The sequence below is a fragment of the Arachis stenosperma genome, chromosome 3 (genome assembly GCF_014773155.1).
Source record: "Arachis stenosperma cultivar V10309 chromosome 3, arast.V10309.gnm1.PFL2, whole genome shotgun sequence".
Lineage (NCBI taxonomy): Eukaryota > Viridiplantae > Streptophyta > Magnoliopsida > Fabales > Fabaceae > Arachis > Arachis stenosperma.
In genome coordinates this window covers 164,449,531-164,462,006 of record NC_080379.1, presented here as the reverse complement: position 1 = coordinate 164,462,006, position 12,476 = coordinate 164,449,531, and the positions used below count along the sequence as shown (strand labels likewise).

Here is a 12,476-nt window from a genome sequence, read left to right as displayed (position 1 = left end):
ATGGATTCCGGTGACGGTCATACTTCCAAGGAGGAAGTTGGAGTCGCAAGTGATATGAGGGTTCTGCTTAACGGATCCAAGCTGGTGGGAAAGGAGAAGATTGGAGCGGTTGCCAAGGTTCCAAAGATTCATGGAACTTTGAGGGAACAGGTTAAATCGGTGCATTCAAAGATGCGAGTTGAGTTAAATTCGGGTTTTAAATTCAGTCGAGCAACTTGATAAAGAATTGGAGAACTATCATGCTGATGCCATGCAGTTCTGAGGAAGCAGTGAAGATAATTTTTCAAAGAAACATTTCGCCTTTATTATTTCTTCTTTTTTATTTAATTTTTCTTATTTTTATTCTTACTTAGAGAGTAAAACAAGAAGAAACATGAAAAGATAAAATAAGAAGAAAAAGATAAAAAAAAAGGAAGATGTTGATAATGAAAAAGATGAAAAAGAAGAAGATGAAGCAGCAGAAGATGAAGAGGAGGAAGAGAAAGAGTTTTGAATTATGCAGAATTTATCTTAATAAATAACACCAAGATTTTTTAACAATAACACATAAATTTCTTAGTTTTTACACCGAAATTATTCAACTACAGAATCATAAACTACTAACGAACTACATAAACTAGATTCAAACTACACCTCAGCCACTTAATTCGATTCAAAATAATAATCCAATTCGCTCTAATTCAATTGATAGTCTAAACTTGAATCATTCATTGTTTTCGAAAACAAAATACCTATTCAAAGTTGATTTCGATGCTTGATTTTAAAAGATTTGATCTAGATATTCAAATCAGATAAAAGAACATTAATATTAAATGAAGAGAACGCAGAAAATGAAAAAACACAAAGAAAAAAGAGAACGTAAAGAAGGAAGAGAACGTAGAAAACGCATAAAAAATTCAAAAACAAAAACAAAATCTAAATGAAAAAGACAATTATATATATTCGCGCGTTTAGTCAAAAATTTGTTAGAGACAATGACGCGTAAAAGTAAATTCGGATATTTCTCGGAATGCCCCCATTTTCATCTTAATTTTATGGCGCTCTACTTATACTCACCTAAGAGGTTGCGGGTTTCAGGGTTTGAGTATTTCCATAATTTTTTTCTCTGTAGTGATATGGATCTTTTTGAAAAAAATACTCCTTAAATATTTTGTATTTTTTTAAATGGAAAAAAAATACAAAGCGTGATAACATCCCGGCGGCGTCCAACCTCACAGTGGAGTGTTGAAGAGCGCAGCTGCAGCAGTAGCAGTTAGGTTATGGCTACTTCGAAGGCGGTTATGGCTTCTTTGACGCACCTGCGTCCGCTAACATGCGCCGCCTCATCGTCCTACCCTGCTCGACTGGTTCCCCACCCACCGGACCTCATCAAGTGGGTCACCAGAGAAGGCGGCTTCGTCCACCCTGCCATCAAGATAGCGGTTCATCCCTCCCACGGTCTCGGCTTACTCGCCAACCAACAAATCCCCAAGGGTTCCGACCTTATCGTTCTCCCCGACCACATTCCCTTGAGGTTTAACCACCAAGACGCCACCCACTCTCTCCTCCTTCAATTGGCCCGCCATGTTCCTGGTACTCCCCTTCTCACTTCCTTCAACGTTTTTTGCATTGATCTCAAGTTTAGGGTTTATCAATTTCTCGAACATATGATTGGGAATTTTATTAGAGTTAGAGGAACGGAGTTTAGGTTTCAATGTAAATAAATTGGACACTGTGGTAGCTTTTTGCCAGAGGAACTGTGGGCCATGAGGCTAGGTTTGAAGCTGCTTCAAGAAAGAGCTAAAGTTGGATCCTTTTGGTGGCCATACATCAGCAATCTCCCGGAAACATACACTGTCCCTATCTTCTTTCCCGGAGAGGATATAAAGAACTTGCAGTATGCTCCTCTTCTTCACCAGGTATTGTAGTAAAATTGCATGAACCATTTAGGAAAGATGAAGCTCTAGAAACTTTGGTTATCTGTGTAGATTTCATCTTCACAGGACAAATGATTTTACCAACCTAGTTGATCTATTTTTAAGTTCTCTGTTTCTGTAATATGAACATATAAACTCATCTCAACTGCTTAGCCAGACTGTTTTGGTGTGCATTTCATTTTTCTGTTGGTTTGAGCTTTGTGGGTAATACTTGAGTCTGCACAGGTAACTAACACCAAAATCTGAATATGGCACACTTTGAGCTTGGAATAGGGCAGCTTCCACCCCAAGCTTCTGTCAAGCTCTGTGTGTGTGTGTGGTAGTGTGAGGTTAATTTAATTCAATTTCATGAGGCAGGTGAACAAAAGATGTCGGTTTCTTCTTGATTTTGAGAAAGAAGTTAAGCATGCCTTAGTCAATCTCACACCAGATAAGCATCCTTTTGGTGGCCAAGAAGTAGATGCATCTTCTCTTGGATGGGCTATGTCAGCAGTCTCATCAAGAGCATTCCGTTTATATGGTGACAAACGGCCAGATGGGATCCATATTGACATACCTATGATGCTCCCTCTGATTGATATGTGCAATCATAGTTTCAATCCAAATGCCAGAATTGTTCAGGAAAAAGACTCTAGTAGCATAAAAATGCAAGTAAAGGTATGTTTTTTCATATTCTTTCCTATATACTCTCCCCTTCCCACAGCTAAACTTTCAAGATAAAATACAAATCTGGATTTGTATTTGCTGGATTAATTCTTTCTTTTCCTCAGGTTGTGGCTGAGACAGCAATCAAAGAAGATGATCCTTTATTGCTTAACTATGGCTGTCTAAACAATGATTTTTTCCTTCTTGATTATGGATTTGTGATACAATCAAACCCGTATGACTGCATTGAACTGAAATACGATGGTGCTCTTTTGGATGCTGCAAGCTCAGCAGCTGGAGTTTCATCACCAAATTTCTCAGCACCTGCTCCATGGCAGGAACAGATTCTTGCTCAGCTAAATCTTGCTGGGGAAGCTTCAGATCTCAAGGTTTCTTCTTCAAAGCTTTATCTTCCATTTTTTTTAATGGTTTCTGGCACAGACAAGGCCTGGAAGTGAGTCAAGCCACCTCATGAGTTAGCTCGAGTTCGACTTATTAATAACTCGATAAGCTGAACTTGTGAGTTGGTGAGTTGAGCTTGAGCTTGGATAAGCTCAATTCATTAGCTCGTGAGCTGACTCGATTATATATATATATAATTTTTACGTATATATTAATGTTCTTAATTATTTAAAATTTATAGTAATTTTTTATATATAATTTTGATATAGGACATAAATAAAAAATTTATAATTGATGATAGACAATATATAAAATTGATCTTTTTTTAAATATTTTTTAATATATATAAGTTATAATTTATTGATATAGAATTATAAATGATGTTCTTATTATTTGAGCCAGCTCGTGAGTTTTTGTTACGCTGAACTTGATCTTATGAAATAGGATTGTTAATGAGTCGAGCCGTGAACCAAGCTCAATTTTCGTGAGCCAAGTTTAAACTTAGTCTAGCTTGGCTCACTTATAGCCCTAGGCCAGGGGACATTTGGGGAAAGGGGAACAGCTTATGTATTGAATCCGTGCTTTGTGGATCTACAAGGCACTAACTCAAATCTTTAATCACTTGTGCTAGGGGTTAGTGTAACTAAATTGCCATTTTGGCTTGTCTAAGGTTAATGATCGGATAATCACTTGTTTTATGGTAGAGAAGTTCTCATGATTTGGGTTGTGTAAATGTAGATCAGAGAGTTAAGGAATTCCTCATCCGAGCCACAGCACAAGTTTACTTCAATTTGTTTTCTTTTTAACAGGTGAGCATAGGTGGTGAAGATGTAGTAGAGGGGCGTTTGTTGGCTGCATTGAGAGTACTCCTTTCAAGTAGTATGGAAACCGTGCAGAAGCATGACCTCAACACACTCAAGTCTTTATCAGCCGAAGCCCCGCTGGGTGTTGCAAATGAAACAGCTGTCTTGCGTACGCTTATAGCTTTGTGTGTGATTGCACTGGGACACTTCCCCACCAAAATAATGGATGATGAATCACTGCTGAAGCAGGGTGCCTCAGGTTCAACGGAATTGGCCATTCAATACAGAATCCAAAAGAAATCTGTGATTGTTGATGCCATGAGATCTCTCTCAAGGAGGGTAAAGCTTCTCTCTTCCAAGGAAACAACAGTGAGTGCCGAAGGCTAAGCCTATGAACCTTGGAGAACGTATTTGCCAATATGCTATTCAGTATTTTAATTGCTCTTTTCCCATGCCATTGTTATTTGACTTTCTAAAAATGGATGCCATGTCTTTTACTCAGTATGGGTCGGATTTTCATTGAACTTTTAGGAATATCAAGCACGAATATGCTATTAGGTCAATTTAGTCATTAGATTTTGCAGTTATTTCGAGAATCTGTTGTGCTAAAACACGGATACAGGATGCTGGTTGGTTGACCTTGGAGTTGTGGGTTGGGAGAATAATAGTCTACCAAATCAAGAGATCTCATAGCAAAATATGGGTCCAACTTTGCAACCATGGTTCAGATTTTCATATTTATTTTAGAGCATTAAAAAGAGAGCGAGTAGGCGGAGTGAGTGAGATGAAAAATCGTTGGTCGTCCGATATGTAGGCTCCACGTGGATACGAAATCAGTGGAAAATGAAGGTTTCGTACTTTTTTATCTCTCACACGTGGATATTAGCTACAAAACGATGTGGAGTTTAACATGTTAATCTCTTCTCGGCAACGTGTTGCTATGCCCTCAGTTTACGTGTTACACTAAATCTTTGGTCAGAGCGTGCGTTTTGATTTTTTTTTTTTGGCTAGAATCATGTAGTATTTACATGTTATTAGATAATTTAAATAGTGAATGTAAAAATCATTTAGATGTGATAATTAATATATGATTGATTGTTTGTACAAGTTATATTTATGTGTTTGGATTAATTTTGAAATCACGAATTTAAAAATTATTTATCAATATGATACGATGTATAAAACTTAAATTTATAAAATTATATAAATATATTCTAATGGTATAATAACTGATTATTTTTATATAGAGAGCATTATTATTATTTTTTAAATTCAGAGTTCTTCACGAAATAGCTCGAAAGATAATTAAAAAACAGAGGTCCAAATGCAGAACGTATTCTAGCTACATGCAACACAAATTGTGCTGGAGTTAAGTAGTTAAGTAGAGGAGCACCGAATTGGTGGGTCGGAAGGTGATTAGAAGATGTTTTTATGTGAAAATAATAGTTAAAACATATATTGATATCTTAATTATCATGGTAGAACCAAAAATCTGTACGAATTATGGTGTGGTGTTTTCAGAGCAATTCATCCATTGAACCAAGAAGAAATGAATCAAAGAGGAGGCATCGTATTAATGATGATGGCCTATATTATAACACTAAAAACATGTACAAGGAAGAAGTCCAGAACCACATATAGATGGTAGTAGATACTAGATACACATAAAAAACAGAACATATAAATAAAGGAAGACTACATATATACATAGGAGTAGGTAGGAGTGAGAAAGACGTAATTAAGCATTACCAAGAAGGAAAGGCCTGGCAGGGTGAGCTAAGCCAAGAGGGGAGCGAGAGCGAAGGCGGTTGACATCTCTGCTATTAACACGCCTCAGAGATGGGTGCTTTATTTTCTCTGTTTCTTTCTTTATCTTTATCACTTGGCTATGCACTCCTAACCCCATCTCCTTCTCCTTCCCCTTCTCCTCCTCCATCTTCCTCTTCTTCTTTGACTGCTTCCTTTTTGAATCGATACCTGGATAGATGGATTGCTATGTACTTACCAAGCCCTCTCGTGTATATATATATACACACACCAAATATCATACTTTATAATAAATTTTAGAATTTTTGATTGGTTGAACAAATTTTTGTTTTAATTTTTTTAAAGATTTATTTTATTTTTTATAATAAATTTAATTAAAAATGAAAAAGAGAATAATCTATATCATCAAAATATTTCTAACAAATTTGTTAGAATGAAGAGTTTTATTAGGGGATTCCACCTCCTCCATTTGGATGATTTTGAATTCATACCTAAAAAATATTAATTATTGTTATGTGATAACGATGATTACCTGCCAAAACGACCACCTTCCATGTGTTTCAAATTTACAAATCTAACCCATATTCTGTTGCTTTCGAGCTATTAATCGCCATGAAAACAAAAAGACATCCATGCCCTCATTAATAAATTCCCTTTATTCACTTTCACCTTAATTTACAAATGTCCATTTTGTAATTAATTATTGACTGTTAACCTATGCTGTTTTAGAAACATGTGTGTGTTTACATCATATCATATAATATACGGTCAAAATTAATGTGGAGTCAATTTCACATATAACTGAGAGCCGTTAAATAATTTGACTAATTTAATAAAATTTTCATCCAATAACTCTCAACTACCAACTTCACTTCACGTTCGCTGTACTTAAGTTTTTCCTTTAATATATATGTTTGAATCAGGTGTATTAATCACAAACTGATGAGTTGAATAAATAAAAAATTCTTATTTTAGTAAAAGTAAAATTAGGTCAGAGATAATCTATAAAATATTTTAATACTTAAATTAATAATATATTTTTTGTACTGTTTTTCAATTTAGAATTTACTGGTTAAGTTCTTTTTCTTTTTATTCTTTTATTCCGAAATTACCATTTTTTGCATATTTAATAATATTATGATTTGACGATTTCATGAATTAATAATGTGGTTATTACTATATTAGATGTTATCTTATGAAAAAGTATAGAGAGTCAATAAAATATTTGTACAATGTGTACAATAAAGATTTAGAAAGTATTAAAAATATAACTATTAGTGTTATCTTTTTCTATTGACGTAAACTTTTGAGATGAGAACATACACATTATACAAATATTCTATTAACTCCCTAACAGACTCTATCTTATAATAATGTCAAATTTTTTATTTAATTATCATTTATATATTATTATTTATCTAAAACAATATACATTCTGTGATTGAAAAAAGGTCTCTTATAAGATTGAAATGAATAAATTCACACCGAATTAAATAAATTCGTCTCATTTTTTCGTGATATATCGAGTTCAAGTGAATCTTGAGAATGGAAAATAAATTTTGTCTCTACTTTTGTTTCTAGCATACATCTCTGTTCTTATCCGTATTAATTTATTTTACAAATTATTAATCATGAATTTCTTGAATTAAGCAAGTAAAGAAATATTATTAATTATTTCAAATTTTATTTTTAAAAAAGATAAATGAAGAAATAACAGCTCACCCTAAATAAATAGTTTGGAGATGTCGCCACTAAAACAAAATTTATGTAAAAAACAATACTAGCATAATATTATAAGTGCAAGCTTGTTTAATTTCCTAGGTGATAAAATGTTAGGTATCCTTCAAGTTCTCAAATATTTGAATATGACAAGGAAATAAATAGACGGTGATATTTGTATTCGCACTAAATTGTGGCAGCATAAAGAAAATAAAATATCAAAAGGAGAAGAGTGAGATGGAAATGTGATCAAACACGTGGAGGGAGCATGTTAATGTCCGTGATAATGAGAATGAAAAGTCAGAAAATTTCACATCTGTTTGCCGTTTACGATCTACAACAAGCACCTCTTCTATAAATGGTTTCCACGACATGAATTAAAAATTAAAAATGCTTCGACTGTGAAACACTTTCTAGTTTCTACAACTCTTCATGCCATTATTTATTCAACTATATATGTGTATCTTAAAATTAGTCACTAAAATTAATTATTAATATAAAATATATATTAAATATAAATACACATTAAAAATAAATTTAATTATACATAAATATATTAATAGTTATTTAGAATTTGATAATTTCTGGAAAGAAATTAAAAGTGAACATAAGATACGAAGACATCATATTTAACTCAAAATTATAAGGTGTTAAATTAATAGGTCTCTCATCTTATAAATTTTTTATTTTTTTATTTTTTTTATATAAGACTAACCTCAATATTCCTCATATTTGCAAAACTAACACCTTATAACGTTGAATTCTCACTTATTGTTATTTTATTATATTGATATTGTCTAAAACAGTGATTAATTTATTTTCGTAATTGATTTTAGTGTATGAATAATATTTTTGTTATTTATTTATTACCCATTTGCAATGACACCTAAAACGACAATTAGGGAAGCCACTCAACCTAATAAAAAGCCAACTAACTCCGCTTCCTTCAAATTCTATTACATGATGTGTTCACATAACCGCTTTTTCCTCTGCCCATGTGTTTTCTATTTGCACCAGAGTTTTAATAATTTGGGTCAAATCATTTAACATTAAGGGTGTTTTTCACTTACTAGCATTGGTCCTATACTCCTATGTCCTATCCTAATTTTTCCATTACATATTCCTTCTTGTCAAATGTCAAATGAAATGAGTGTTGGTACAACTCCATAAGTTTTAATTGGTCCACTCCAACATGCGTCGCCTAATTGTTTTCTGTCAATGATTCATCGAATACGTGTGAGGTTCATTTGGGAGACCAGTCAACTCAAGGATTCTCACAAATCATCAATAACAAATGCCAAGGAAAAAAGGTGAAGCAGTTCAACTACATAATCCAATAGTATCCACTAATATTCAACCTTTGACCACAAAACAGTTACGTTAGTTTAGTTTAGTTTTTAACATACCAACAAGCAACAAATCTAAAATTTTAAATTCCATTTCTTAATATTCATATAGTGCTTGTTTGTTAGTGTTCAATGTCATAGTCTTGTAGTTTCACAAATTCTAAAACAAACAAACAGATAAGAAAATTGTTTTTTTCATAAAAATACGTGCAAATAAGAAAATATTTTACTTTAATCAAGAAAAAAAAAAACAGTTCACAATGCACAATTTGTGAGGATTTAGGAACTAATGATGCACATTATTATATATATTCCTACTTATTAAGATTCTCTGTAGTCGAACTTTGTATTTACTCACCGCACATAATTTTAATACAGTGCATATCTTATTTTCATTCTTAGATTTAGATATAATATTTTCTCTTATTTTGTAAGTGCATTTAATCTTTTTCTATGAATGAATTTTTTTGTAAATTAAAAAAAAAGGACAACAGACAGACTATGAATTAGGTTATATATATATATTTGAAAATAAAGGAGCTCAGTACAATAAGGTGTAATAACAAAAGTATAAAAGAAAATAAACAACAAAGAACAATGAAAAACAAAATTCAAACCATAATTAAAGTTTCTTAACTGTTAAAGAAAACCAACATTTTTTTTTAAATACTTTGGTTCCTTTGGGCTGGCTTGGTGAATATGTTTATTGAAATTTGGGTTAATCTTTTAACACAAATAATGGCTTGGCATAAGACCCGGTAGATCAAACATATATTTTTAAACCTTTTCTCTCTAACAGTTAACACTATGATCCAAAATCAGCAAGCCCAAAAATATATCCTACTTAAATATAACATTCGAGTAATACCAAAACCCATGTTCAAAAATGAAACTGTAGGAGGGGCAACCCAACACCCCCCAAAAAAAAAGAAACTTCAAGGCTAGTTTACAATTTCAGTGTGTAGTTAAAAAGTTTGAAAATTTTAGTAGTTCGTTGTGTTGATGATAATTATCCTTTAATTTGAGCTACCAAAATATTTAAATAAAATTAAGCAAACGAAAATCGTGTTAAAATGAAATATGCTGACAGTTTCTTTTTTTTTGTTTAATTAATTAAAAAAAATCGGAAAGGGGGCCGGTAGCCCATTTAGTATTTATTTACAAATTCTTCGGCCTTCACATTACGAATTTGCGTATGCAGCGTATTTTATTCTAAAAAAAGTCAACGAAATTGATTGGATCTTCTCTCGAGCCGTGTAGGCTATGGCTATGGCTTATAAGCGTGGACTCCGTGCCTAATGGAATATCAATTATCAAACCCCATTACTTGCATTAAAATAAAATAATTAAGAATAAGAATAACGAGATGGATGGGTAGTAAATATTGACTTTCTTTGAAACTGGAAAAGAATCCTAATGGAACGAAACGACACAGAAGCCTCGATGTGCTGTGTCTTATTAAGATTACGCGTTTCATATGATGCTAAGTTGCTTACAACATACTAACAACTAACTCTTTTTACTTTCTTTCATTTCTATATATACTTCTATCATTCCCCACTCTTTCTCTCCACCACCACCATCGTATATCGCTTTCTTTAATTTTCTTCTTATCTATATACAATTAATAATAATAATAATAATAATCAAGAAATATGGCAGCAGTATGCTTGTTGGTTTCTCGATCCGGCAGACACTTGCAAAGATACAACAACACCGGCGGCCGCCAAGTGGTCGGGTAAGTAGTCCTCCTTAATTAGTCAGCTCATTGATTCAGTGTGTTTTGGATTAGCGTTTGTCAAACTGGAGTTTGAATGAAAGTGATTTTATAGAATTGAAATATAATCCGACTCTAATATATATTATTGTTGCAGATGCATACCTTATAGATTCAAGGAAGATATGATGAGCAATGAATTGGAATTGGAGGTATTATTGGTGAGTTCACAGAAAGGAGAGGCGCTCATGTTCCCCAAAGGAGGATGGGAAATTGATGAATCTTTAGAAGAAGCAGCTTCTAGAGAGTCTATGGAAGAAGCCGGAGTGATTGGAAGCGTTGGGAATCAATTGGGTCAATGGAATTTCGTTAGCAAAAGACATGGCATTTACTATGAAGGGCACATGTTCCCTTTGTTTGTCAATCAACAACTTGATATCTGGCCTGAGAAAAATCTAAGGAAAAGAGTTTGGATGACAGTTCCTCAAGCTAGAGAAATTTGTCAGCATTGGTGGATGAAGGAAGCTTTAGATATCTTGGTTAAACGACTGAGCTCACAAGATACCAGGGAACTATAACTCTCTAATTTATTTTATTCATTTATTTAATTTGTATTCATATATAGAGAGAATAGAGAAATAATTAGGGCGAGAAATATACAGTAGAGAAATTAAAACATATAGAGCGAGGTGCAATTTTTGTGCATAATGCAATAACAATCATCATGTTCATCACTTGGCCCCCCAGTATGTGTATGTTCGTTGAATTCTTTGATTTTTTTTGTCCATTTTTGTGGTTTAGTAGTTTATTAATATATTATATATACTTTTGTTCGAATGGACTTACCAAAAGATAACATATATTACATAGACTTTAATTTGAAAATTCGCAGTAAATAAAGTTTGGTTTCCATTATTATTCAACTCATGCAATATAATATATATGGAAGGATGAAGCTGAAGCCGTTAATTTTTCTTCCAACAACCTCTAATTTGTTGTCTTGTCCTAGGAGCGAGGAATGTATGCAATCTACCTTATTTTATTTTAGTTTTTGGCTTTTCATTGTGTACTATGCTGAAACCTCCTAGCATTTTAGGATAAAATACTATTAGTGCCTAATGTTTGAGTCGAATTCCGACTTAATTTTTAGCATTTTAAATGTTTTATTTTTGTTTCGAAAAATTTCAAATGACTTTAATATTGTCCTAGCTATCATTAAATTTGAGACGCATAATTAACAAATGATTGATATGGACATTAAAAACAATATTATTAAATTATTTTTTAGAAAACATAATCAAAATTTGGTTCTTTATCTTGTGAAAAAAATCTTAAATTTTTTTCTCTAGCTCTTAAAATAATAATTGTTCATGTCAATTTAATTGTCGGATAATATTAAACATGTTCAAAATTTTTGAGACTGAAAATAGGATATTTAAAACGTTAAGTACTAAATTAAAATTTAATTCAAACTTTGGAAACCAAATAATATTTACCCTAACGAGTCATATTATTATAAAAACTGTTAAATAACCATCAAAATTTATTATTTTTATCGTCACTTTTAATCATTAACTTAATTTTTTTTAAATTTAATAATTCAATAAATAAAGTATTTTCAGAGTTGTAATTCATTTTATTAATACGCACGTATGTAAGGTCTCGTATAATATACCATACATACAATTGTTTATATATGTATGTGAAAATAAAAGAAAGTGAGTTATAATAATTAATTAATTTCATGAACTTTCTAGTAGATCAAGGATTCTAGATCTAAATCCTAACATATATGCAGAAGATCATACTCGTTGAAACATGCATTATTTTTTTAATTAGTATATATAGGCACTATTTATCTTTATAGTGATATATTTTATTTTGTTGCATCAAAATATTATTTTCAAGTGCACGCACGCACGCCAAAAAAGGGAGATCGAGTACTAGCTAGTCTCAATAATGCTAGCCAAAGAAGAATATCAAATGCATGCACGTGTGTCGTGTGGTATTACTATTACCAGTTTCTACTTTGTATCGCACAATTTCTGGAAAGGGAATTAAAGACTAACGAGTCATGCTATTCAACACTTCAACCCATTGTTGGCAAATAGTCTTATGTAATACTAGAATGATATCTTCACATCAACATAATATTGTGAAT

General features: G+C 32.3%; 2 protein-coding genes across 2 annotated transcripts; both read left to right on the top strand.

Moving 5' to 3' along the window:
* The first annotated feature begins 1,183 nt into the window (after nt 1-1,183).
* Nucleotides 1,184-4,475, top strand: LOC130968847 (uncharacterized). Its single transcript, XM_057894324.1, has 5 exons — nt 1,184-1,572; nt 1,732-1,898; nt 2,274-2,573; nt 2,687-2,950; nt 3,773-4,475. The coding sequence occupies exons 1-5, from the start codon at nt 1,260-1,262 to the stop codon at nt 4,151-4,153; spliced, it is 1,425 nt and encodes a 474-aa protein (XP_057750307.1). The 5' UTR covers nt 1,184-1,259; the 3' UTR covers nt 4,154-4,475.
* A 5,627-nt stretch (nt 4,476-10,102) lies between these two features.
* Nucleotides 10,103-11,049, top strand: LOC130968848 (nudix hydrolase 17, mitochondrial-like). Its single transcript, XM_057894325.1, has 2 exons — nt 10,103-10,336; nt 10,473-11,049. The coding sequence occupies exons 1-2, from the start codon at nt 10,254-10,256 to the stop codon at nt 10,891-10,893; spliced, it is 504 nt and encodes a 167-aa protein (XP_057750308.1). The 5' UTR covers nt 10,103-10,253; the 3' UTR covers nt 10,894-11,049.
* The last annotated feature ends 1,427 nt before the right edge of the window (nt 11,050-12,476 follow it).

Bases quoted from the DNA above. Each gene is read 5' to 3' on its own strand.
- LOC130968848 (XM_057894325.1), top strand. From the start codon at position 10,254: ATGGCAGCAGTATGCTTGTTGGTTTCTCGATCCGGCAGACACTTGCAA. The intron at 10,337-10,472 runs GTAAGTAGTCCT...TTATTGTTGCAG, and splicing joins GGCGGCCGCCAAGTGGTCGG to ATGCATACCTTATAGATTCA.
- LOC130968847 (XM_057894324.1), top strand. From the start codon at position 1,260: ATGGCTACTTCGAAGGCGGTTATGGCTTCTTTGACGCACCTGCGTCCG. The intron at 1,573-1,731 runs GTACTCCCCTTC...GCTTTTTGCCAG, and splicing joins ATTGGCCCGCCATGTTCCTG to AGGAACTGTGGGCCATGAGG. The intron at 2,951-3,772 runs GTTTCTTCTTCA...TCTTTTTAACAG, and splicing joins GGGAAGCTTCAGATCTCAAG to GTGAGCATAGGTGGTGAAGA.